This window comes from Oncorhynchus masou, chromosome 24 (genome assembly GCF_036934945.1).
Source record: "Oncorhynchus masou masou isolate Uvic2021 chromosome 24, UVic_Omas_1.1, whole genome shotgun sequence".
NCBI lineage: Eukaryota > Metazoa > Chordata > Actinopteri > Salmoniformes > Salmonidae > Oncorhynchus > Oncorhynchus masou.
The window spans coordinates 64,912,390-64,936,727 of record NC_088235.1 but is presented as its reverse complement, the minus strand read 5'-3'; the positions used below and the strand labels follow the sequence as shown (position 1 = coordinate 64,936,727).

Genomic DNA, 24,338 nt, shown 5'->3' with positions numbered 1-24,338 from the left:
TTTTCCAAACCCATATATTGCACTGCACCCGAATTCTGAAACATTGTCTACTTAGATTTATTTTTGAACTACAGTAGTAGCCTACACACTTCAATGCAAAAGATCAACTGTCTGTTCACCTGTTTAATTCTACTGTATGTTATAAACTGCGCTCACTTTCAGATCAAAACAATGACATTAAAGTAGCCATCTAATAGAGCCAATGGAAACTGCATATCTAAAGTTTGCCGAAGGATAACTTCAGTTTTTATAAGTTCAGTTTTTATAAATGCCAACTGGCGCATGCGTGTTTTAGGGCATATTTTGTGCATACGGAATGCTTATGAGGCCCCTAGTGATAACTTGACATCCGTCCTGTTGCTAGATAGCTAACTAGCTACAATTTAAAAAAAAATGTCAAATATTACCTATTTGACAAAAAAGATAGCTACAATTAAATTTTTCTGTCAAATATTACCTATTTGACAAAATAGATAGCTACAATTACATTTTTTTGTCAAATATTACCTTTTTTTAAAACTCTTATAAAGTTGGTTTTGAAGCATAAAATGTGAATTTGATATTTTAGACCAATATTATGATTGTGTTTGTATGATTGTGTTTGTTTAATGTCATTTCTGCAAAGTAGTTAAAACGGTGCCAGTTCCACTTGAATTGATGAAATCCTTTGTTTTCAGAACCTAAATGGAGACAGCTATACTCTAAGTCCAGACATCTATCCTCAAGGTCTAGACGGGAGGCCTATTATGACTGCCCCTGTTTTCACAAAGGTACCCCGCTAATATTATATCCACACAATGAATAATTAGAAGACCTGTACAATGTCAACTTCATCATCAAACTTCGAACAAAATATGACATTGTCTTATATGGTACATTTTTAAAGCCCATGTACTTAATTAAGAAACTGCATGTTTTGTGTGTGATGATAAACATATGATGGCTGTGCACTCTACTTGGCCCCTCAGAGTCTGCAGGACCTGTTGGCATCGGAGAGCGAGCTGGTGGTGCTAGAGTGCCGTGTTAAAGGAGTCCCCTCCCCCAAGGTGGATTGGTACAGAGAAGGAACTGTCATCGAGGACTCCCCTGACTTCAGGATCCTGCAGAAGAGTAAGACCAAGACCTTCCCTCCTTTACTGTGTGTCGGAATAATGTACATTCATCTTATGGTATGTTCTGTGATTTACCTCAATTCTCTTGTATTAGTTTATTAGTACATTTTCACTTGAAGTTAATAAATGGAAGCATTTTGAAAACTGTTAAAGTATAAAAATAAAAAAACCGAGAGGAAGTTTTTTAGAAGGCTGCATGAAGAACAGAAAGCTCTGATTTCATACGATTAAATATATATTAGCATTTTCTTCATTTTTAGAGCCTCGATCCATGGTTGAATCAGGTACGTATTATGCAAAGGAGAGACTGTCATGGTACAATTAATACAATTGTAAAATCTTAAGATGCAGCATATTTCTGCCAGTATCAAAATATTTTGTGTTATGTGTTACTGATATGTACATTTTATTCACAATATACAAGCATTCGATACAATGGCCTCAGAAAGTCAAAGTCCTACTGTAGCTACGGTGATGTTTTCTATGAACCAGTGTACACCATTCCTCTTTCCAGATGTTTAGAGTATCTGGCTGGGGCTGTTGCTTCTGTAACTCCTCTGCATAAAAACCAGTTTACTTCTCCTCCTAAAACTCAACCTTATAAGGAACCTTAACAACCTGTGTCTGTTGAACTATCATGGTTACAGAGCCTTTCTGAGTGTCTGACACGCAGGGAAGCACTCGTGAATTGAAGCAAATGTAGCTGCTGTGCCATTGGGGAAAACAGCTCACTTACAGCATATGCATTTTATGAATGCATATTCGTTCTCTGTTCTTAGAAAATACAATCTATTGAGCAATAATTATACAATATATAGAAATGCAGACATATTTTACAATGCAGAGGCTTACTGTATTTATTTTTCACTATACATATACCGTACATACTACCATGCTGCTATACAGTGAACAAAAAGTAACAGGCAACAATTTCAAAGATTTTACTGCGTTTTGTATTTGTATTTATTATGGAACCCCATTAGCTGCTACCAAAGCAGCAGCTCATCTTCCTGGGGTCCAGCAAAATTAAGGCAGTTTATACAAATTTAAAACATTACGATACATTCACAGATTCCACAACACACTGTGTGCCCTCAGGCCCCTACTCCACCACTACCACATATCTACAGTACTAAATCCATGTGTATGTATAGTGTGTATGTTATCGTGTGTGTGTGTATGCATGTGTCTGTGCCAATGTTTGTGTTGCTTCACAGTCCCCGCTGTTTCATGAAGTGTTTTAATCTGTTTTTTAAATTTAATTTTACTGCTTGTGTCAGTAACTTGATGTGGAAAAGAGTTCCATGTAGTCATGGCTCTATGTAGTACTGTGTGCCTCCCATAGTATGTTCTGGACATGGGGACTGTGAAGAGACCTCTTGTGGCATGTTTTGTGGGGTATGCATGGGTGTCCGAGCTGTGTGCCAGTAGTTTTGACAGACAGCTCGGTTCATTCAACATGTCAATACCTCCACTTTCAGCCAGGAGAGATTGACATGCATATAATTAATATTAGTTCTCTGTGTACATCCAAGGGCCAGCTGTGCTAACCTGTTCTGAGCCAATTGCAATTTTCCTATGTCCTTTTTTGTGGCCCCTGACCACACGACTGAACATTAGTCAAGGTGCGACAAAACTAGGGCCTGCAGGACCTGCCTTGTTGATAGTGTTGTTAAGAAGGCAGAGCATCGCTTTATTGTAGACAGACTTCTCCCCATCTTAGCTACTACTATATCAATATGTTTTGACCATGACAGTTTACAATCTAGTGTTACTCCAAGCAGTTTAGTCATCTCAACTTGCTCAATTTACACATGATTTATTACAAGATTTATTTGAGGTTTAGGGTTTAGTGAGTGTTTACAAACTATAGTTTTGGCAAGTCGGTTAGGACATCTACTTTGTGCATGACACGAGTCATTTTTCCAACAATTGTTTACAAACAGATTATTTAACTTATAATTCACTGTATCACAATTCCAGTTGGTCAGTAGTTTACATACACTAAGTTGACTGTGCCTTTAAACAGCTTGGAAAATTTCAGAAAATGATGTCATGGCTTTAGAAGCTTCTGATAGGTTAATTGACATAATTTGAGTCAATAGGAGGTGTACCTGTGGGTGTATTTCAAGGCCTACCTTCAAACTCAGTGCCTCTTTGCTTGACATCATGGGAAAATCAAAAGAAATCAACCAAGACCCTAGACAAAAAATTGTAGACCTCCACAAGTCTGGTTCATCCTTGGGAGCAATTTCCAAACGCCTGAAGGTACCACGTTCATCTATACAAACAATAGTACACAAGTATAAACACCATGGGACCACAAAGCCATCATACCGCTCAAGAATGAGTCTCGTTATGTCTCCTGAGATTAACATACTTTGGTGCGAAAAGTGCAAATCAATCCCAGAACAACAGCAAAGTACCTTGTGAAGGTGCTGGAAGAAACAGGTACAAAAGTATCTATATCCACACTTAAACGAGTCCAATATTGATATAACCTGAAAGGCTGCTCAGAAAGGAAGAAGCCACTGCTCCAAAACCGCAATAAAAAAGCCAGACTACAGTTTGCAACTGCACATGGGGACAAAGATCTTACTTTTTGGAGAAATGTCCTCTGGTCTGATGAAACAAAAATAGAACTGTTTGGCCGTAATGACCATCGTTATGTTTGTAGGAAATAGGGGAAGGCTTGCAAGCCGGAGAACAATCTCCCAACCGTAAAGCACGGGGTTGACAGCAACATGTTGTGGGGGTGTTTAACTGCAGAAGGGACTGGTGCACTTCACAAAATAGATGGCATCATGAGGTAGGACAATTATGTGGATATATTGAAGGAACATCTCAAGACATCAGTCAGGAAGTTAAAGCTTGGTCACAAAGGGATCTTCCAAATGGACATGGACCCCAAGCAAACTTCCAATGTTGTGGCAAAATGGCTTAAGGACAACAAAGTCAAGGTATTGGAGTGGCCATCACAAAGCCCTGACCTCAATCTTATAGAAAATATGTGGGCAGAACTGAAAAAGCGCATGCGAGCAAGGCGGCCTACAAACCTGACTCAGTTACACCAGCTCTGTCAGGAGGAATGGGACAAAATTCACCCAGCTTATTGTGGGAAGCTTGTGGAAGGCTACCCACAACATTTCAGTTAAACAATTTAAAGGCAATGCTACCAAATACTAATTGAGTGTATGTAAACTTCTGACCCACTGGGAATGTGATGAAAGAAATAAAAGCTGAAATAAATAAATTCTCTCTACTATTATTCTGACCTAAAACAGGGAATTTTTACTAGGATTAAATGTCATGAAAAACTGAATTTAAATGTATTTGGCTCAGGTGTATGTAGACTTCCGACTTCAACAGTGCATATGTTAACCACAGATATGACCCTTAAAAAAAAGTATGGGCATGGATCAGAAAACCAGTCAGTATCTGGTGTGACCACCATTTGCCTCATGCAGCACGACATACTTCCTTAGCATAGAGTTAATCATGCTGTTGATTGTGGCCTGTGGAATGTTGTCCCACTCCTCTTCAATGGCTGTGCGAAGTTGCTGGATATTGGCGGGAATTGGAACACTCTGTCGTACACGTTGATCCAGAGCATCCCAAACATACTCAATGGGTGACATGTCTGATGAGTATGCAGGCCATTGAATACTTCCATGAATTGTGTACAGATCCTTGCAACATGGGACCGTGCTTAAACACGATGTGATGGTGCTGGATGAATGGCACGACAATGGGCCTCAGGATCTTGTTACGGTATCTCTGTGCATTCAAACTGCTATCGATAAAATGCAATTATGTTTGTTGTCTGTGACTTATGCCTGCCCATACATAACCCCACCGCTACCTTGGTTACTCTGTTCACAACATCAGCAAACCGCTCGCACACACAACGCCATACACGATGTCTGCCATCTGTCCGGTGCAGTTGACACCGGGATTCATCCGTGAAGAGCACACTTCTCCTGCTTGCCACTGGACGTCGAAGGTGAACATTTGCCCAATAAAGTTGGTTACAACACCAAACTGCAGTCAAGTCAAAACCCTGGTGAAGACGACGAGCACACAGAGGATTTTCCCTGAGACGGTTTCTGACAGTTTTTGCTGAAATTCTTCAGTTGTGCAAACCCACAGTTTCATCAGCTGTCCGGGTGACTTGATCAGACCATCCCGCAGGTGAAGAAGCTGGATGTGGAGGTCCTGGGCTGGGGTGGTTACACGTGGTCTGCGGTTGTGAGGCCATGTGGACGTACAGCCAAATACTCTAAAATAACGTTGGGGGCGGCTTATGGGAGAAAGATTTACATTCAATTCTCTGGTAACAGCTCTGGTGGATATTCCTGCAGTCAGAATGCAAATTGCATGATCCCTTAACTTGAGACATATGTGGCATTGCATAACAAAACTGCATGTTTTATATTGGCCTTTTATTGTCCCCAACTCAAGGTGCACCTGTGTAATGATTATGCTGTTTAATCAGCTTCTTGATATACCACACCTGTTATGTAGATGGATTATCTTGGCAAAGGATAAATGCTTACCAACAGGGATGTAAATACATTTGTGCACAACATTTGAGAAAAATAAGCTTTTTGTGCTTTTTCTGGGATCTTTAATTTCAGCTCATGAGAAATGGGACCAACATGTTGCATTTTATATTTTAGTTCAGTATAGTATTTAATTCTGCACTTTAACCTATATTATGTTGCCTGAACTTCAACAATGACATTCAGCTGGTGCTCATCTCCCTAATTGTGTATTCCCTTTAGAGGAAATATGCACTTTGGTCATTGCTGAAGTCTTCCCTGAAGATTCTGGAAAATTCACCTGCACTGCAAGCAACAAATATGGAACTGTATCCAGTATCGCTGCACTAAGGGTGAAAGGTAACGTCACTGGTTTACAAAGTTTAGACTTGGAAGTTCTATTCGTAAGATAATATTTGAAGACTGTTTAACAGTGCCTCGTGAAAGTCTACACACACTTGCAAAGTTTTCACATTTTTCTGCCAAAAATTCTAAAAAGTTTTTTTTTTATCCACAGTGAAAGAAAAATTATAATTTTTCTGAAATTAATAAAAATATAAAACAGTCCTGATTGCAATGGTCTTCAAACTCTTTTCTGTGGCACATCTAAATAAGTTCAAGAGCAAATATTTTCATACAACTTTACCTGTCTGGAAGGTCCCTCAAATTGATAGTGAATGTCAAACAATGATTCAACCTCAGAGCCACCAATGAGCTTTAAAAGCATGTCTGGGATTTTTGTTTCTCCACAGGCATAGATCAGGGGTCTCTAAGAAATAATTCCGAGACACTGAATATCCCTTTGAGTATGGTCAAGTATGGCAATTGGAAACTCCTCAACGACATCACTATGACTCTTAGGATTCATTGGCTGAGCTGAGAGAAAACTGTGCATTGATTAAGAACATTGCATTCACTCCACATTACTGGCTTTTATGAAAATGTTTTTTAAAAAGAAGCCTGTCTTACAAAATCCACTCCAAATCATCAATTATTTACATTAAGTAATACTGCAAGACAACATTGCAAATACATTTACTTCTTGGCCTAAATTAAAAACAAAAATGTTTGAGTCAAATACAACCCATCAGAGTGGAACTCTCTGCATTTTCAAGTATTGTGGTGGAAGCATCATGTTATGGGTATCCTTGTCACCAGCAGGGACTGAGGAGTTTGTCAGGAACAAAATAAATATGATAGGTTCAAAGCCCAGGTAAAAAAGTAAGAGGAAAACCTACTTCAGTCTTCTGAATACCTAACCCTGGAAATTAGTTTTCTTTTTCAGCGGGTCAATTTTACAAATTGTAATGCCAAAGACACAACATAAGGGCTTTCGAAAGAGATGTTAAGTGCTTCTGAGTGGTCCAGCCTCAGCCCTGACTTAAATCTGATTTTAAAAGCAGGTTTGAATATTGCTGTCCATCAATTTTTCTGAACTTGAGCAATAAAATGCAATAAAAGAAGACTATGGATAAATGTTGCCCTATTAGTTGTGCAAAGTTGGTAGAATCTTATTCAAAATCATTCACACAGCTGTAATTGCTGCCAAAGGTGCTTCCACCAAGTATTAACTCAGGGGTGTAAAGACGTACGCAATCATGCCATGTTTGTTTTACATTTTTGTATAAATTTAGAACATTTTCTATAATTGTTATTTCACTTTGAAAATGTGGAGTAGGTTGTGTAGATTAGAAGGGGAAAATCCAATGCAATCCCATTTTAGAGGTAATTTCAAGGCAGCAAAATGTGAAAACTGTGAGAGGGATGTTTCGACTTTCACTTTGCTTTGTACCTATCCTTCTCCCTGTACCTCATCAGGAAATGAAAACACCAACAACAACCACGTGAAAACTCTCGTAGGCACTTTAACAATGGAGTCCACACAAGTTCCAGAGCCTTCTTCATCAGATCTCACTCTGCCCAGACTAAAGCCTCAAGCTGAGGCTCTTGTCACCAACAGCATCAAGCTTCACTCCAGCACCATCCGCCTGGATCCCTTCAGCTCCAGCAATTTACGACTGGAACCTCTGAGCACCAGTACCCTCCGTCTAGACCCTCTGAGCTCCAGCATGCTGCGCCAGGTGCCTATCAGCCCCAGCATGCCCAGCCTGGATCCACTAAGCCTGGGCAGCAGCCTCCGTATAGGCACCCGTAGCTCCAACACATCTCATCTGGACCCACTCTACCTGAGCACCCCTCACCCAGACCTGCCTACTAGCTCCAGCGGGCTATGCCCGGAGCCCCAGAGCAGTGGTGAGATGCCCAAGACTGACCAGGGAGACTCCCGAGCCTATTCAGTGTTACCTGACCCTCCTGTTGGTCTTTGGCCTAAGGTGGAAGGGACTCCTATCCATAAACCTGAGCCCCCTCCCCATGTAAACCTCCCTGATCCCCCCAACTCCTCCTGCCTTAAGCCTGGGGTTCTGGTTAACCACAACGGGCCCAGGTCCAGCTCCAGGGCAGGCCTCCGTGTGCACTTTAAACTGCCTGAGGATGAAACAGAAAACCAGAGTGAAGCATCCAATAGCCATTCATATGAAGATATGTCGCAGTTGGCCAATAAGGAACCACCTCCAGTACTGGCCAAGCCCAAACTGTAAGTATTCTAATTCTCAAGTATTTTTCAACTTATTGATTGATGATTTAGGGCCAAATGAACAACCAATCAGACCACAAACTATTTGTTTTATCACCATTGTGTTTCCCAAATTTTGCACCTGCAGTTGATTTTGTTACTAGAAAATATGCTTAATTTTAAAAGTAATTCTATAAAATGTTTGGTCTCAGTCTTGTGGTGTATTTTTTCAATTGTGGTCCTTGTTTTGAAATGAAGAAAGCAGCTTGAGTTGTTTGGGCTGTATTTAAAACAGTAAACATTGAAGGTGGGAATGTCTCCTCTTGAGCTCCCTATCAGATCTGTTGCATTCCAGTTGTCATTTGTCTACTGAAAACATATCTGTGCTTAACTCTGTGGAGTTTAAAACTACAAAAAAACTGAGGTTGGTGATTTCTTAACATACTTAAGTGCAGTGCTATGCTTTTTGCATGCACATGCTATGAATTGTTGCACTCTGCTATTGTGTTTTTCATATTTCTGTTCGATTAAGGCACTAAGATGATATGTGTTCTGCATAGTGTTAATAATAATAATTGATTGAGGGACAATAAGTTATTGTCTTGTTTTCACTCTACATTATCAAAGTGACTGATATTGAATAAGAAGCTACAGAACATGCATCTCAGTAAGGGCATTAAAACTTCTTTTAAAAATGCTAGAATAATGCAATGAAAGGTCTTATACCACGCTTGATACAGAACATTACTGACATTTCCAATTGCAGATCTGAGTGTGTTTAGAGTCTGAATGCTCCATGGATATTCCTATACGTTAAAAGGGCAGACTATTTCTCAAACCTGCCCCTGAAAGACACATTGTGCTCATTACGTTTTACGGAACTGTCTCTCGAGTATTTGTAGTTATTCGGGTGAGGAACACATTAAGACAAACATATGGTTTAATTATAGCCTGGTCTCAGATCTGTTTCTACTGTCTTGCCAACTCCTATGGTTTGGCGTGACAAGGATTTATGAATTGGCAAGACCACATAAACAGATCTGGGACCAGGCTAGTTTTATTATATAAAGTTTTCAACATATTCCATCTGTTTTCTCAGAGACCCTGTCCAGCTGCAGCTTCTGCACAACCAGGTGCTTATGGAGCAGCAGCAGACTGAGACTGAGCCAACCGGAGCCACCAAGAGCCAACCGGAGGCATCTGCCTTTCCAGCCCAGACACACCACGAGTCCCAGGCACAGACCCAAGCCCAGCCTCAGTCAAACCTGCCCCGTTCATCTACCCCCATGCTCCTGCAGGCCACCCACGCCGCACCCATACTGACCACAGCCCCAACACCCTTTCTCAACTCCGCCCCTGTGACAAGCTTGAACACTACCCCTACACCCCAGCTAAACACTTGTCCCCCTGCCCACCTGCTAAACATTGCATCTGCACCACTACTGAGCCCATACACCACCCATTCCTATTCTACTTCTTCACCCCTGCTAAACACAAGCCCTGTACCACCAAAGAACACTACCTCTGCAATGCTACTGAACACAGCCCCTCCTGCACCAGTTATGGATACCCTGCCGTCCCTTCCTCAATTGAAGACAGCTCCTTCTTGCATGAGCTCCCCTCCATCTGCCTCTCTGCTGAGAACTGTTCCTGCACCACACCTGTACACCAGCCCTGCATCCCCACCCTATATGACCCAGCAAAACACCACCCATTCTTCCCAGCTAAATTTAACCCACTCATCCCTGCCTAAAGCCATTCACGTACCCAAGTTTAGCACACCTCTCACACCTCATCTGAATACAGCCCCCACAGTGTCTCTCAGCTCCATCCCTGCAGCTTTCAACAAGGCCCCCACAACCATGCAGAACAACTCTCCCACTCCCCTGCTCAGAACAACCCACGCCTCCCTCCTCAACCTGGCTCCTACGTCACAGAGCTTCGACTATTCTAGGCCAAAGGAGTTCATCACTGCCCAGACTCCCCTCTCTCCATTTAGGAGTCCCTCTCCTACAGAGTCCCCCGTTCCGTTGCTCCACAAGCTGGCTGCCGAGCTCAACTCCTCCAACCCCAACCAGTTCTCTCCGCAACCCAGAGTCTTACCCACCAGAGTCCTCAAGTCACCCACCAGCCCCCCTTCCTCCATGTCCTCCCCCACCTCCCTGACCATGTTGCCTGCTGCCTACCTAAACTCTGTGTTCGCCCTGCCACAGCAGTCGCCCCCGCAGGCAGCGTCCCCGACCTCCAGTACCTCCAGCCCCATCCAGAACCATGTGGCCTTCCTCAGCTCTGTCCTACCCTCTCTACACACCACACAAGCCACCAACTCTATGGGCCTGCCCAGGAGTGCTCATAGGTAAGACACTATGATTCCTGAATTCCAGAAAGTTCCCAGTTAAAAAAAAAAATCCTGATTGGAAGATTACTAGAGGGAATGGAATAAGCAGGGGCGGAATCCTCTTACTTCACTATTCAATTCATTGTGTTTCAGTTTTATATATTGTAAAAATACATTTTTGCTAATTAATTTGTTTTGATCCACAGGCCACCTCAAAGCATACTGAAGAAGTTGCCTACAAGCACTTGTCCAATTTTAGATGATGATATTCGTAGCAGCCAACAAACTCTCCTCCACGATATTGAGAAAAAGCTTAGGTTCAATGAAGATTTAATGCGTGGTCATGTACAACAGGTATAGGATATATCCCTTCAATTGTACTGTTATGCCGTGAGGCACATACCTTCCATTATAGATTGGGTGAATGACTGAATATGTAACTAAATGAATGAGTTTTGGAGTAATAATATGTCTTGGAGTGGAACCAACAAATGAACAGAGGGATCTCAAATAAATAAAGCATTCTTCTTCTACAAATTCTTTTCAACCCAATACCTGTTTGAATACCACGTTCTTCAAACATTTGAAAAGAATACAAAGTGGAGACTGCATGGTGCATTCTCACTTGCTTCCAATTTGCTATTCTGGAATTCTTATTACAAATTAATTTTGTTTTCCTTTAACATTGGAACTGGGGTAAAGTGACAATCTGGAAGCAGTGAGAACACGCATTCATCTAAACTGAGCGATCAGCAGAGCATCAGCGAGCAATCCTTTTCCAATCATTGATTTTCCATATTCATTCATCATGTACTGTATGTGTCCCATATAACACCATGCATATCATATTAATCACACATTACTCACACATTAGCGGTAGTGATGCCTGTGTGTTTCTGTGTGTGTCCATGGGTGTGTGTGTTTGTTCATTCGTGTGTGTGCATTTGTGTTGGTGTTCATTATTCATCCCTATCCTCTCATAGAAGCCGACTACTTATGAGGGGAAAACAGCGAGCAGACACCTCGGACCAAACATTCCCGCCACTGTCTTTAACTATGACGAGGTACAGCGAACATCTCTCTCCCAAGCAATGCTTTGCTCAGAACATTCGGTAACACTTTACATTAAGTTGCTCTTATACCTATGCAGAAACACTGTATTTACGCCAGTAACGACATTGGATAAACATGTTTATTCCTAGTACTTCAGTAATTGCAGAATGGGGTTGAATGTTTTTTGTAACCCTTACAAAAGAATATTGCAGTTTTGAAACTGCCTTAACTGCAATTGACTGGTATTTTGGATGCAATAATTCTAAAATAACTGCACACTAACTGCAGTTACACTGCAAAATTTCTGTAGTAAAAAAAACTTATGTTGGGCACAGTAATTGCAGCATACTGCAGTTATATTTCACTCTAACTGCAGTTATACTGCACTCTGACTGCAATCATTTTTCGTTAGAGAGGAATAGTTCCTTATTCTACTTGCATAATAACTAAAACCATTCAGGCCCATCATAATTGTTTATTTTTCAAATTTTTCAAATGACTGAATATTTAAAACAAACAATATACTTGCAGTGAAGCCGCTCAACAACTACAGTACATCACATTGGTGATCTAACAGCCTCCCATTCAGAGCGACACACAGAAGCAACCAGTGCTCAAGCACACGTCGACAGATCTCCCACCAGCCCTCCAAGATTCCCGCCACAGTTTCCCAAGACCCTCTCACAGAAAAAATAAAAATACAATAATTCCACCCCCCTCCCTCCCCCAAGACCCCCCCCCATAATTGTTTGTTTTTCAAATTTTTCAAATGACTGAATATTTAAAACAAACAATATACTTGCAGTGAAGCCGCTCAACAACTACAGTACATCATTATTATAAATATTACATATTGTGAGTGTAGTAATTACAGCATTACTACACTGGTATAAGAGCAACTTAATGTAAAGCGTTACAGTATGTTGAAAACAGGTTTTAAATAGTATGGATGCATACTCATATATCCAAACACTAACAAGGTTTCCGTCCAAACGTTTTATGCAAGTAAAGTACGTCGGATAAAAAATGTCCTGACAGGCCTGAAACAGAAAATGTTTCTGTAAACGGTCTAAATGTAGACAAAACAAAATACGCTAGACAAAGTGCAATCTTTTTGTATCGGTAAAATTAATTAAGCGAGAAATGACGGTAGAAACGCTTTTATGAGCAAATATTGATATATTAACCGTCATATCAAAGTAAACTTGGAGATACGTGATGACATGTTTTGTGGTCCTGCCACTACGATTTGTCAAGAAAGCATGCAGTTTATTAGGCTACAGATTAAATAAATTACGATGAACTTCACAGGGTGGTGAAAGTGCAAGGTGATGAGTTTTCAATAAATATCGAGCGTCTTATTCTGGTGACATGATCATTGATGCTTGACTGCCGTTTAACAAATAAAAATAATCTCGCTCTTTAGTAAATAATATTGTTATCATGTAGGCTATACACGATCACACATATACTGTGGCGCGCTGTTGGATGGAGCGCGCGTTCCAATACCAGAGCGGGCACTACGTCATTACACACAATTTTATCGGCAACAAGTCAATTTGACATAAACATATCTGGTGGGGAAATATGCATATTGTTTTTATGCGGAATCTGTCGCCAATTCATCATAAGTCATGCACTTCTAAAGTATTTGAAAACTAATATCCATTTCATGAATAATCTAAAGCAGTGGGCCACAACCCGTTGTGATGGACTGGTCAATCTCCAAACCATTTCTAGTTGATCACCAAACATGAAAAAATCTATGATAAAGCCTTTGCATTCCTATTTATTTTATCTGTTTCACACTGTTGGCAGTAGGTGCACTTCATTCAGCAGCCTAAGCACCAGGATGGCAAGGGTGTTCCCATTTGGAACCATTTCATGTTTCTGAAGGTAGACTTCCGCCTATCCGGCAGTTCCAGAGAGCAAATCAAGTGCACCTATAGGACTCTAATGCTGGCCAAGCAGATAGCTCAGATCAAGAGTCTGCAGTTTCCTTGTGCCATATAATGTAAAATGATGCCTGGAATGCACAGAAAGTTGATAATGTGAGATTTCAAAGCTTTTACAACCATGACAAGAGAGACTCAATGAATACAGCAAACAGCTGCTGTTTTTAATGAGTAAGTTCATGCTTAAGTTGTTATTCAGCACTTTTAATACTTTGTTCAAAACTTTAAAAGCCATAAAATGTGCATTCTCCCTACTTCCACTCACACTACAACCAACACTGCAGCTACAATTCATGAGTATAGCGAAGTGTTTCGATAAGCTTGCATTGTTATTATTTGCGGCTTGTGTCTTATTTAATATCGAGGAACATTTCACTTTCTTTAGTCATAGGAGTAACAACATGAATTGGTGCATGATGCAGTGCGACATACACTACATGACCAAAAGTATGTGGACAACTCGTCAAACGTCTCATTCCAAAATCATCGGTATTAATATGAAGTTGGTCCCCCCTCTGCTGCTATAACAGCCTCCACTCTTCTGGAAGGCTTTCCAATATAAGTTAGAACATTGCTGCGGTGACTTTCTTCCATTCAGCCACGAGCATTACTGAGGTCGGGCACTGATGTTGGGCGATTAGGAATGCCAGATGGTGAAGTGTTATGCAACCAAGGACAGGCGATTTTTATGTGCTTCAGCACTCGCCAATCCCGTTCTGTGAGTTTGTGTAGCTTACCACTTCTTGGCTGAGCTGTTGTGGCTCCTTGATGTTTCCACTTCACAAGAACAGCACTTACATTTGACCGGGGCAGCTCTAGCAGGGAAGACATTTGAGGAACTGACTTGTTAGAAAGGTGGCATTCCATGAAGGTGCCAGGTTGAAAGCTCTTCAGTAAGGCCATTCTACTGCCTATGTTTGTCTATGGAGATTGCATGGCTGTGTGCTCGATTCTGTACACTGGGTGTGGCTGAAGTAGCCGAATCCACTAATTTGAAGTGGTGTCCACATACTTTTGTATATATAGTGTATGTTTCGCGTCCGTTGGAAGACTGTGTCCCCTTTTCTCAGTGGAGGGAGGGAGAGAGGAGGGATGTTGAGTCGGGTGAGAGGCAGTCTCACCACTGCTCCCTCCCCACAGACTGACCATCAGATGCAGGTCATCAGTCCAGTAAAAAAAAACCTCATTATTATGCTCACTGAGCTGTGCCTCACAAGTAATAGAACAAATGATCTCTTACCAGTGTGATCATAGACTAACAATTTTGAAATATAATTTCTAAATGGTATGAGAAGAACAACATTAGCAGGGCAATTCAGGCGTAGCCAATGTGCAGCGATAATGTATTGGGCCGCCCTATAGCCTGGTTAATGTTGCATAGGCTTGTTTTAAAATGATCTGAGCGGTAGATCTTGGCTTGCATTTTGACTGAGTGATCTTGACTCAGCAAAGGTTGGTGACCACTGATTTAAACGATTTCTAAACTGAAATATCGACCAGACTCATGTTATGTCCTAAATAGGCTGAGGTACTCTATATGACATTCTAAGATGTGAGCAACCTTCTACCTTTCTTACGTATAAAAAAACATTTATTTAAAATACAAGATTTCAACTGAAGCCATGGATCCCATCTGTTATCCCTCTGAAAGTCATTATGTTGTAATGTTGTCATAATTTCTATACATCTCAGACAGCACTACCATTACCACTAACATTACCTGTTCAGTTCCATTACCAAAAATTGTGTGTTTGCAATTATTTAAAAAAATATATATCTAAGTATCAACTGAAGATCTGCCTAGAAGGCCAACATCCCGGAGTCGCCTCTTCACTGTTGATGTTGAACCTGGTGTTTTGCAGGTACTATTTAATGAAGCTGCCAGTTGAGGACTTGTGAGGCGTCTGTTTCTCAAACTAGACACTCTAATGTACTTGTCCTCCTGCTCAGTTGTGCACCGGGGCCTCCCACTCCTCTTTCTATTCTGGTTAGAGCCTGTTTGTGCTGTTCTGTGAAGAAAGTAGTACACAGCGTTGTACGAGATCTTCATTTTCATGGAATAGCCTTCATTTCTCAGAACAAGAACAGACTGACGAGTTTCAGAAGAAAGATCTTTGTTTCTGCCCATTTTGAGCCTGTAATTGAACCCACAATTACTGATGCTCCAGATACTCAACTAGTCTAAAGGCGGCCAATTGAATTGCTTCTTTAATCAGAACAACAGTTTTCAGCTGTACTAACATAATTGCGAAAGGGCTTTCTAATGATCAATTAGCCTTTTAAAATGATAAACTTGGATTGGCTAACACAACGTGCCATTGGAACACAGGAGTGATGGTTGCCGATAATGGGCCTCTGTACGCCTATGTAGATATTCCATAGAAAATCTGCCATTTCCAGCTAAAATAGTCATTTACAACATTAACAATGTCTAAACTGTATTTCTGATCAATTTGATATTATTTTAATGGACAAAAAATTGCTTTTCTTTCAAAAACAAGGTGACCCCAAACTTTTGAATGGTAGTGTACGTATACACTGAAATTCCACACTATACACTGACTCAGTGAATGGGTTCATCAGGAAGTGCATAGATTATGTTGTTCCCACTCTGGCGATTAGAATTGATCCAAACCAAAAAAACGTGGATAGATGGCAGCAAAACCTTCTTCACCCGCTTCGAGGAAAACAACATTGAGCCACGACGTGGTCCCCCTCTGCTCACGAGGACTGTGTGCTCTCGTTGTTCGTGGCTGAAGTGAGTAAGTAATTTAAGAGTGTTAACCCTCGCAAGACTGTCGGCCCAGACGGCATCACAAGCCGCGTCGTCAGAGCATGTGCAGACCAGCTGGCTGGAGTATTCATTGGCATATTCAATCTCTCCATATCCCAGTCTGTTGTCCCCACTTGCTTATATCCAACATTGTTCCTGTACCCAATAAAGCGAAGGTAACTGAACTAAATGACTATCACTCACTTCTGTCATCATGAAGTACTTTGAGAGGCTAGTTAAGGATTATATCACCTCCACCTTACCCGACAACCGAGACCCACTACAATTCGCATACTGCCCCAACAGATCAACAGACCATGGAATCTCCACTTCACTGCACACAGCCCTATCCCATCTGGACAAGAGAAATACTGTACCTAAGTAAGAATGCTGTTCATCGACTACAGCTCAGCCTTCAACACCATAATGCCCTCCAAGCTCATCACTGAACTCCGTGCCCTGGGTCTGAACCCCTCTCTGTGCAACTGGTTCCTGGACGGGCAGACCCCAAGTGGTGAAGGTAGGCAACAACTCCTCCGCCACGCTGATCCTTAACTCGGGGGCCCCGCAGGAGTGTGTGCTCAGCCCCCTCCTGTACTCTCTGTTCACCCATGACTGCGTGCACATCCCTGATGACCTGAAATAAATATACTGTGATGAAGGTGGCTGAAGAAATTCGGTTTGGCCCCTAAGACCCTCACAAACTTCTACACCATTAAGAGCATCCTGTCGGGCTGTATCACTGCCTGGTATAGCAATTGCACTGCCTACAACTGCAGGCCTCTCCAGAGGCTGGTGCGGGCAGCCCAACAACAGGGGCACACTGCCAGACCTCCAGGACATCTACAGCACCCGGTGTCACAGGAAGGCCAAGTAGATAATCAAATCAAATTTATTTATATAGCCCTTCGTACAACAGCTGATATCTCAAAGTGCTGTACAGAAACCCAGCCTAAAACCCCAAACAGCAAGCAATGCAGGTGTAGAAGCACGGTGGCTAGGAAAAACTCCCTAGAAAGGCCAAAACCTAGGAAGAAACCTAGAGAGGAACCAGGCTATGTGGGGTGGCCAGTCCTCTTCTGGCTGTGTCGGGTGGAGATTATAACAGAACATGGCCAAGGTGTTCAAATGTTCATAAATGACCAGCATGGTCCAATAATAATAAGGCAGAACAGTTGAAACTGGAGCAGCAGCACGGCCAGGTAGTCTGGGGACAGCAAGGAGTTATCATGTCAGGTAGTCCTGAGGCATGGTCCTAGGGCTCAGGTCCTCCGAGAGAGAGAAAGAAAGAGAGAATTAGAGAGAGCACATTTAAATTCACACAGGACACCGAATAGGACATGAGAAGTACTCCAGATATAATAAACTGACCCTAGCGCCCCGACACATAAACTACTGCAGCATAAATACTGGAGGCTGAGACAGGAGGGGTCAGGAGACACTGTGGCCCCATCCGAGGACACCCCCGGACAGGGCCAAACAGGAAGGATATAACCCCACCCACTTTGCCAAAGCACAGCCCCCACACCACTAGAGGGATATCTACAACCACCAACTTACCATCCTGAGACAAGGCCGAGTATAGCCCACAAAGATCTCCGCCACGGCACAACCCAAGGGGGGGGCGCCAACCCAGACAGGAAGATCACATCAGTGACTCAACCCACTCAAGTGACGCACCCCTCCCAGGGACGGTATGAGAGAGCCCCAGTAAGCCAGTGACTCAGCCCCTGTAATAGGGTTAGAGTCAGAGAATCCCAGTGGAAAGAGGGGAACGGGCCAGGCAGAGACAGCAAGGGCGGTTCATTGCTCCAGAGCCTTTCCGTTCACCTTCCCACTCCTGGGCCAGACTACACTCAATCATATGACCCACTGAAGAGATGAGCCTTCAGTAAAGACTTAAAGGTTGAGACCGAGTTTGCGTCTCTTACATGGGTAGGCAGATCATTCCATACAAATTGAGCTCTATAGGAGAAAGCCCTGCCTCCAGCTGTTTGCTTAGAAATTCTAGGGACAATTAGGAGGCCTGCGTCTTGTGACCGTAGCGTACGTGTAGGTATGTACGGCAGGACCAAATCAGAGAGATGGGTAGGAGCAAGCCCATGTAATGCTTTGTAGGTTAGCAGTAAAACCTTGAAATCAGCCCTTGCCTTGACAGGAAGCCAGTGTAGGGAGGCTAGCACTGGAGTAATATGATCAATTTTTTTGGTTCTAGTCAGGATTCTAGCAGCCGTATTTAGCACTAACTGAAGTTTATTTCGTGCTTCATCAAGGACTTTAGTGCTTCATCAAGGTCTTCAGCCACCCGAGTCACGGCCTGTTCACCACGCTACCATCTAGGAGGAGACAGTACAGGTGCATCAAAAGGGACAGAAAAGACTGATTAACAACTTCTATCTCCAGGCCATCAGACTGTTCAACAGTCACCACAGCTATTTCATGTCTCTCCAGAGATGTTCGATCTGGTACAAGTCCGGACTCTGGCTGGGCCACTCAAGGACATTCAGAGACTTGTCCCAAAACCACTCCTGTGTTGTCTTGACTGTGTGCTTAGGGTCATTGTCCTGTTGGGAGGTGAACCTTCACCCCAGTCTGAAGTCCTGAGCGCTCCGGATCAGGTTTTCATCAATGATCTCTCTGTACTTTGCTCCGTTAATATTTTCCTCGATCCTGACTATTCTCCCAGTCCCTGCTGCTGAAAAACATCCCCACAGCATGATGCTGCCACCACCATGCTTCACCGTAGGGATGGTGCCAGGTTTCCTCCAGATGTGTGATGCTTGGCATTCAGACCAAAAAGTTTTTGGTTTCATCAGAACAGAAAATCTTGTTTCTCATGGTCTGAGAGTCCTTTAGGTGGCTTTTGGCAAACTCCAAGCAGGCTGTCATGTACCTTATCCTGAGGAGTGGCTTCCGTCTGGCCACTCTATCATAAAGGCCTGATTGGTGGAGTGCTGCAGAGATGGTTGTCCTTCTGGAAGGTTCTCCCATCTCCACAGAGGAACTCTGGAGCTCTGTCAGTGACCATCGGATTCTTGGTCACCTCCCTGACAAAGGCCCTTCTCCCTCAATTGTTGAGTTTGGCTGGGCGGCCAGCTCTAGGAAAAGTCTAGGTGGTTCCATACTTCTTCCATTTAAGAATGGAGGCCACTGTGTTTTTGGGAACTTCAATGCTGCAGACATTTTTTGGTACCCTTCCCCAGATCTGTGCCTTGATACAATCCTGTCTTGGAGATCTATGGACAATTCCTTCAACCTCATGGCTTGGTTTTTGCTCAGACATGCGCTGTCAACTGTGGGACCTTATATAGACAGGTGTGTGCCTATCAAATCATGTCCAATCAATTGACTTTACCACAGGTGGACTCCAATCAAGTTGATCATTGGAAACAGGATGTACCCAAGCTCAATTTTGAGTCTCATAGCAAAGGGTTTGAATACTTGTAAGGTATTTCTGTTTTTTATTTGTAACACTTTTTGCTTTGTCATTATGGGGTATTGTGTGTAGATGGATGAGGGAAAACATATTGAATCAATTTTAGAATAAGGCTGTAACTAAACAAAAACATTTGGGGGAAGGGGTCTGAATTCTTTCCGACTGCACTGTATATTTATATTCCGGACTGACATTGCTCGTTCTGATATTTCTTAATTTATTTATTTAAACTTGTTTTGTGCATATTGTTGTGTATTGCTAGGTATTATTACTGCACTGTTGGAGCTAGAAACACAAGCATTTGCGATAACGTCTGCAAATCTTTGTACGTGACCAATACACATTGATTTGATTCCAATGTTCTTCATTGCATCTCAATTAGGAAAATTGGAATTGGATTGACTCCCACCATGCCTTTAACACAATATCACCATTGCTAAATGGTGAAATGGTGCTCTGGGTCTGACTCCTCTGTAAATCTACTCAAGTACTGTAAACACTCTCCAAAACTGTTTCTGAAATGTATCCCCATTCCATCTCGGTAAAGTATTTGATACAATATTTCAATTGGTAAATATGTTTCCTTCATTACATGCAGGAGTCTCTGCCATTATATCAGGTGTCATACTATTTTTATTCCTGCCATAGTATTATTATTTGCAGCATCTTGATCTTAATCTGTTTATTATGATTATTTATATTATATATTGATATGATACCTAGATATTTATTATAACAGTGATGCTCTTCTTAGTTTTGCTTAAATTTAACCTATGCAAGGAAAGCACTTTAATGACTTACACTATTGGCATGACTACTGCAATTATTTTTATAGAGTGGTCTTTCTTTATTTTAGGGGTACAAACTGTCCAACTTTGAGCAGAGGCTGATGAGTGAGATAGAGTTCCGTCTGGAGCGCACGCCAGTCGAGGAGTCAGATGACGAGGTACAACACGATGAGATCCCAACAGGGAAGTGCATCGCTCCCATGTTTGGCAAAAAACTGAAGAACTTCAGGGCCATGGAGGGTGTGCCTATGACGTTCTCCTGTAAAGTGGTGGGGATCCCTGTACCTAAGGTGAGACAGCACATTTATGTTTTTTAAAATATGTTATCATGTCACCCAGAATGTGTTTTTAGCAGAGATTTTCATCTAAATTGCCTTATAGTATAGTTTTAACAAAGATTTTTAGTATGTGTATGTGATCCTGTCAGGATTTTATCTGCCAATGCCAGGGAGGAAGGACAGAGTGCTCTGCTTGATTGGGTCTCTCTGTTGTATTATATTCGGGGGTCGTCGAGGATCTGGACTTCGGTATGGCAGTTCATCTGTATGTTCACCATACAGTGAGTGGACAAGTACTCAACATTTGTTAGAAATCTTCCTTGGTCTTCAACCCATTTCAGGTTTACTGGTTCAAGGATGGCAAGCAGATCTTGAGAAAAAATTATCATTATAAGAAGATACGAGAGGGGGACGGAACCTGTGCCCTACACATAGAGGTCACCAATAACGACGATGATGGCAACTACACTGTCCTGGCAGCTAACCCCCAGGTAACATAACCTCCTGTAATTGTTTCACTCTTATACAACTTTCTTACCCCTTTGCCAAATCTGATTTGCTAATGAATTAATTGATGATCACCAGGGACGAATCAGCTGCTCCGGTCATTTGATCATCCAAACAGGTCCTCTCCGAAACCGAATGACACCTATGATTCACTCTCAGAGGTGAGAAGGACTGACTGAGTGTGCATTGGGATTTGCAGAGGCAAGAGGAACCCTCAGCTTGGAGAGCCAGCATGATTTCAGCTCCTAATGTTGTTTGTAGAGGTTACGAACAGTAAGATCGCAGATGTAGATATTGCCCAGACTACTGTTGAACAGACACAAACCCTCATAGCAACCATAAACCCATATAGAGATAAACCAATCAGAGTTTTATCCCTATGATAGCAACACTAATCTCACACATCATTGTCTTAACGATTGCAGATGACAAGATATCTCAGCAATACCCGAGCCAATATATATGTACTGTAACATGTTCTGCACATCCCTACATACCTACAGGGTGCGGGCCCGCATACAGGAAGTGGAAGAGGGTGAACCAACCCAGGAACGCTTCTTCCAACCTCACTTCCTCCAGGCTCCAGGGGACATGGTGGCTCATGAGGGCAGAGTCTGTAGATTAGACTGCAAGGTATGTGACATAACCATGGACTGTAAAATAACTGAATAGAGTGATTTAAGCAATGGTCATTTAATACATTTTTAGATTTACTATAAAAAAACATTGTGCTAAATATCATTCAGGATAGCCTTTGAAGATAGATAGTACTGTTTCTCTGTTTTCCAGGTTAGTGGCCTTCCAAACCCAAAGGTGATGTGGCTGATCAACGGGAGGCCCATCTACCCAAACTTCTACCACCGGATGCTGGTGAGGGAGAATGGAATCCATTCCCTTGTCATAGACCCTCTAAAACAGGACGACGCTGGGACATACACTTGCATTGCCAGCAACAAAGCAGGACAGAGCTCCTTCGGTCTAGAGTTAAGAGTTGTGGGTAAGAGTTCTCAAAACAAGTATTTTCATGAAACCCAAATAGTGTACATCTTGGTAACAAATTAGTATTACATTATTAATAAATATTTAGAAGCATTTATGATGACTTATTATTGAAAGTTAGTATAAAATGTAACAATTATATAATGTAGGTAATCAATGATAGGTTTTGAATAAGTGATGACAAAAACATACATTTGTTTATATATTGAAGTATGCCATGACAATTAATAAGTATTATAGTAATTGTACATGACAGAAAATAACTTATTTTCCCATTCAGAAAAAGAGATGAAGCAGGTCCCCCAGTTTGTGGAGAAGCTCCAGAACACAGGCATCGCAGAGGGCACCCCCGTCCGACTGGAGTGCAGGGTGCTGGGCATGCCTCCACCTGTCATCTACTGGAAGAAAGACAATGACACCATTCCTCACACCAAGGCCAGAGTCAGGTTAATATTCCCGAACTAACCTCTCACCCTCCAACCAGAAAGTTGACTGCCCACTTATATTCAAACTCATGTAGACATGAGGTAACACACAAAACCCATGCATAGAGTACATTCCAATTCAGCCAGATTAGATTAGAAAATGAATGCTTGTTTATTCACCAAAAACATTTAATTAGAACACAGTTGATAAATACATTTAGTTTTGTGTGATCATTTAATTGAATATATGTTTTTTTTTATTCTAGCTTACACCAGGATGCCACTGGATATGTTTTCCTCCTGATTCAGCCAACCAGGAAAGAGGATGCTGGCTGGTACACTGTATCAGCAAAGAATGAGGCTGGAATTGTTTCATGCACAGCGAGACTAGACATCTATGGTAAATTAAATTCAATACAACTTTTAACAGCTTTCTCTTACCTGTCACAGTGTTTATTGTGATAGTTTTGAATGACTCAATAGTTGCTAATGATTGTGTTTTAAGTGTATCAAGATATCAAATGCATGGACTACAATGCCCAGAGCCTTCTCTGTTCTTTGCAGCCCAGTGGCATCAACATGTTCCTCTGCCTATGAAGAAGGCTCCGTGGTAAGGCAGTCGCTATGCAGCACTGACTGGCCAAGGCCTAGACATCAAGTCTGCCTTTCCCACGGCGGACAACAGCCCCATCCTGTTCTCCAGCTCACCTATGGAGGCACAGTTGGAGAGCGATGAGCTGTGAGGAGCTAGCTGTGTAAGAAGCAGACACACTCTGCCACAGGGTTGTAAAAGTCTGTAAACTTCCCCATAATGCACAGGTTTTTCAGAAATTCTAGTTGAGAGTTTTGGAAAATGTATGGAATTTTGCCAACCTACTTCACCAGCAACCTAATCACCACTGGCCCTTTGAACCTACAAACTACTCTTCTCTGGAGTCTCGTAGAGCCGGTTTCCCAGACACAGATTCAGCCAAGTACTGAATAGAGACTCTCCATTGAAATGGTCTAATCTACTAGTCAATTTAATCTGTGGTGGCTAGTAGTATTATGAGATGGTAGAGCAGGACTATAATCTGAGCAGTTTGTTTCATCTGGTTTATGTGATACATTTGAAGTGATACATTAAAGTTAGAATGACAAAAATGCTTTGATTTTAAACTGTCAACCTAATGCTGTTGTGTTTGCTTGTCCGCCATTCCTATTGAATTGTATCATTTGAAGCATCTGATTCACAAAAAAACAGACACACACGCCAAGTCTTAGTTCACGTGCCACCAAGTCAACTATAATCTTCCAATAGATCAGATGTATTATTTTATTTATTTTTGATTAGTTAGATTGATATGGCGGCAGATAGACTAACGGTTAGAGCGTTGAGCCAGTAGCTAAAATGTTGCTAGTTCGAATCCTCAAGCCAACAAGGTGAGACATCTGCAATGTGTCCTTGAGCAAGGCACTTAACCCTAATTGCTCCAGCAACAAGGTGATAATGGCAGACCCTGGCCGTGACCCCACTCTCTGAGGGTGTCTCAGGGAGAGTAGGGATGTACAAAAAACA

The 24,338-nt window shown here is 42.0% G+C and overlaps 1 protein-coding gene across 1 annotated transcript in view; it reads left to right on the top strand.

Annotated features, from left to right (window-relative positions):
• Nucleotides 1–23,636, top strand: part of LOC135512487 (myopalladin-like) — a 43,228-nt gene extending 19,592 nt beyond the window's left edge. Inside the window, exons 7-22 of the mRNA XM_064934564.1 lie at nt 678–770; nt 969–1,110; nt 1,373–1,396; nt 5,897–6,013; nt 7,472–8,249; nt 9,328–10,584; nt 10,773–10,920; nt 11,550–11,630; nt 20,640–20,861; nt 21,191–21,340; nt 21,435–21,517; nt 21,860–21,989; nt 22,146–22,353; nt 22,636–22,801; nt 23,047–23,180; nt 23,345–23,636. Of these exons, the coding sequence (XP_064790636.1) occupies nt 678–770; nt 969–1,110; nt 1,373–1,396; nt 5,897–6,013; nt 7,472–8,249; nt 9,328–10,584; nt 10,773–10,920; nt 11,550–11,630; nt 20,640–20,861; nt 21,191–21,340; nt 21,435–21,517; nt 21,860–21,989; nt 22,146–22,353; nt 22,636–22,801; nt 23,047–23,180; nt 23,345–23,394 (3,783 nt within the window). The 3' untranslated portion in view covers nt 23,395–23,636. The remainder of the gene's footprint in view (nt 1–677; nt 771–968; nt 1,111–1,372; nt 1,397–5,896; nt 6,014–7,471; nt 8,250–9,327; nt 10,585–10,772; nt 10,921–11,549; nt 11,631–20,639; nt 20,862–21,190; nt 21,341–21,434; nt 21,518–21,859; nt 21,990–22,145; nt 22,354–22,635; nt 22,802–23,046; nt 23,181–23,344) is intronic.
• Nucleotides 23,637–24,338: the final 702 nt, after the last annotated feature.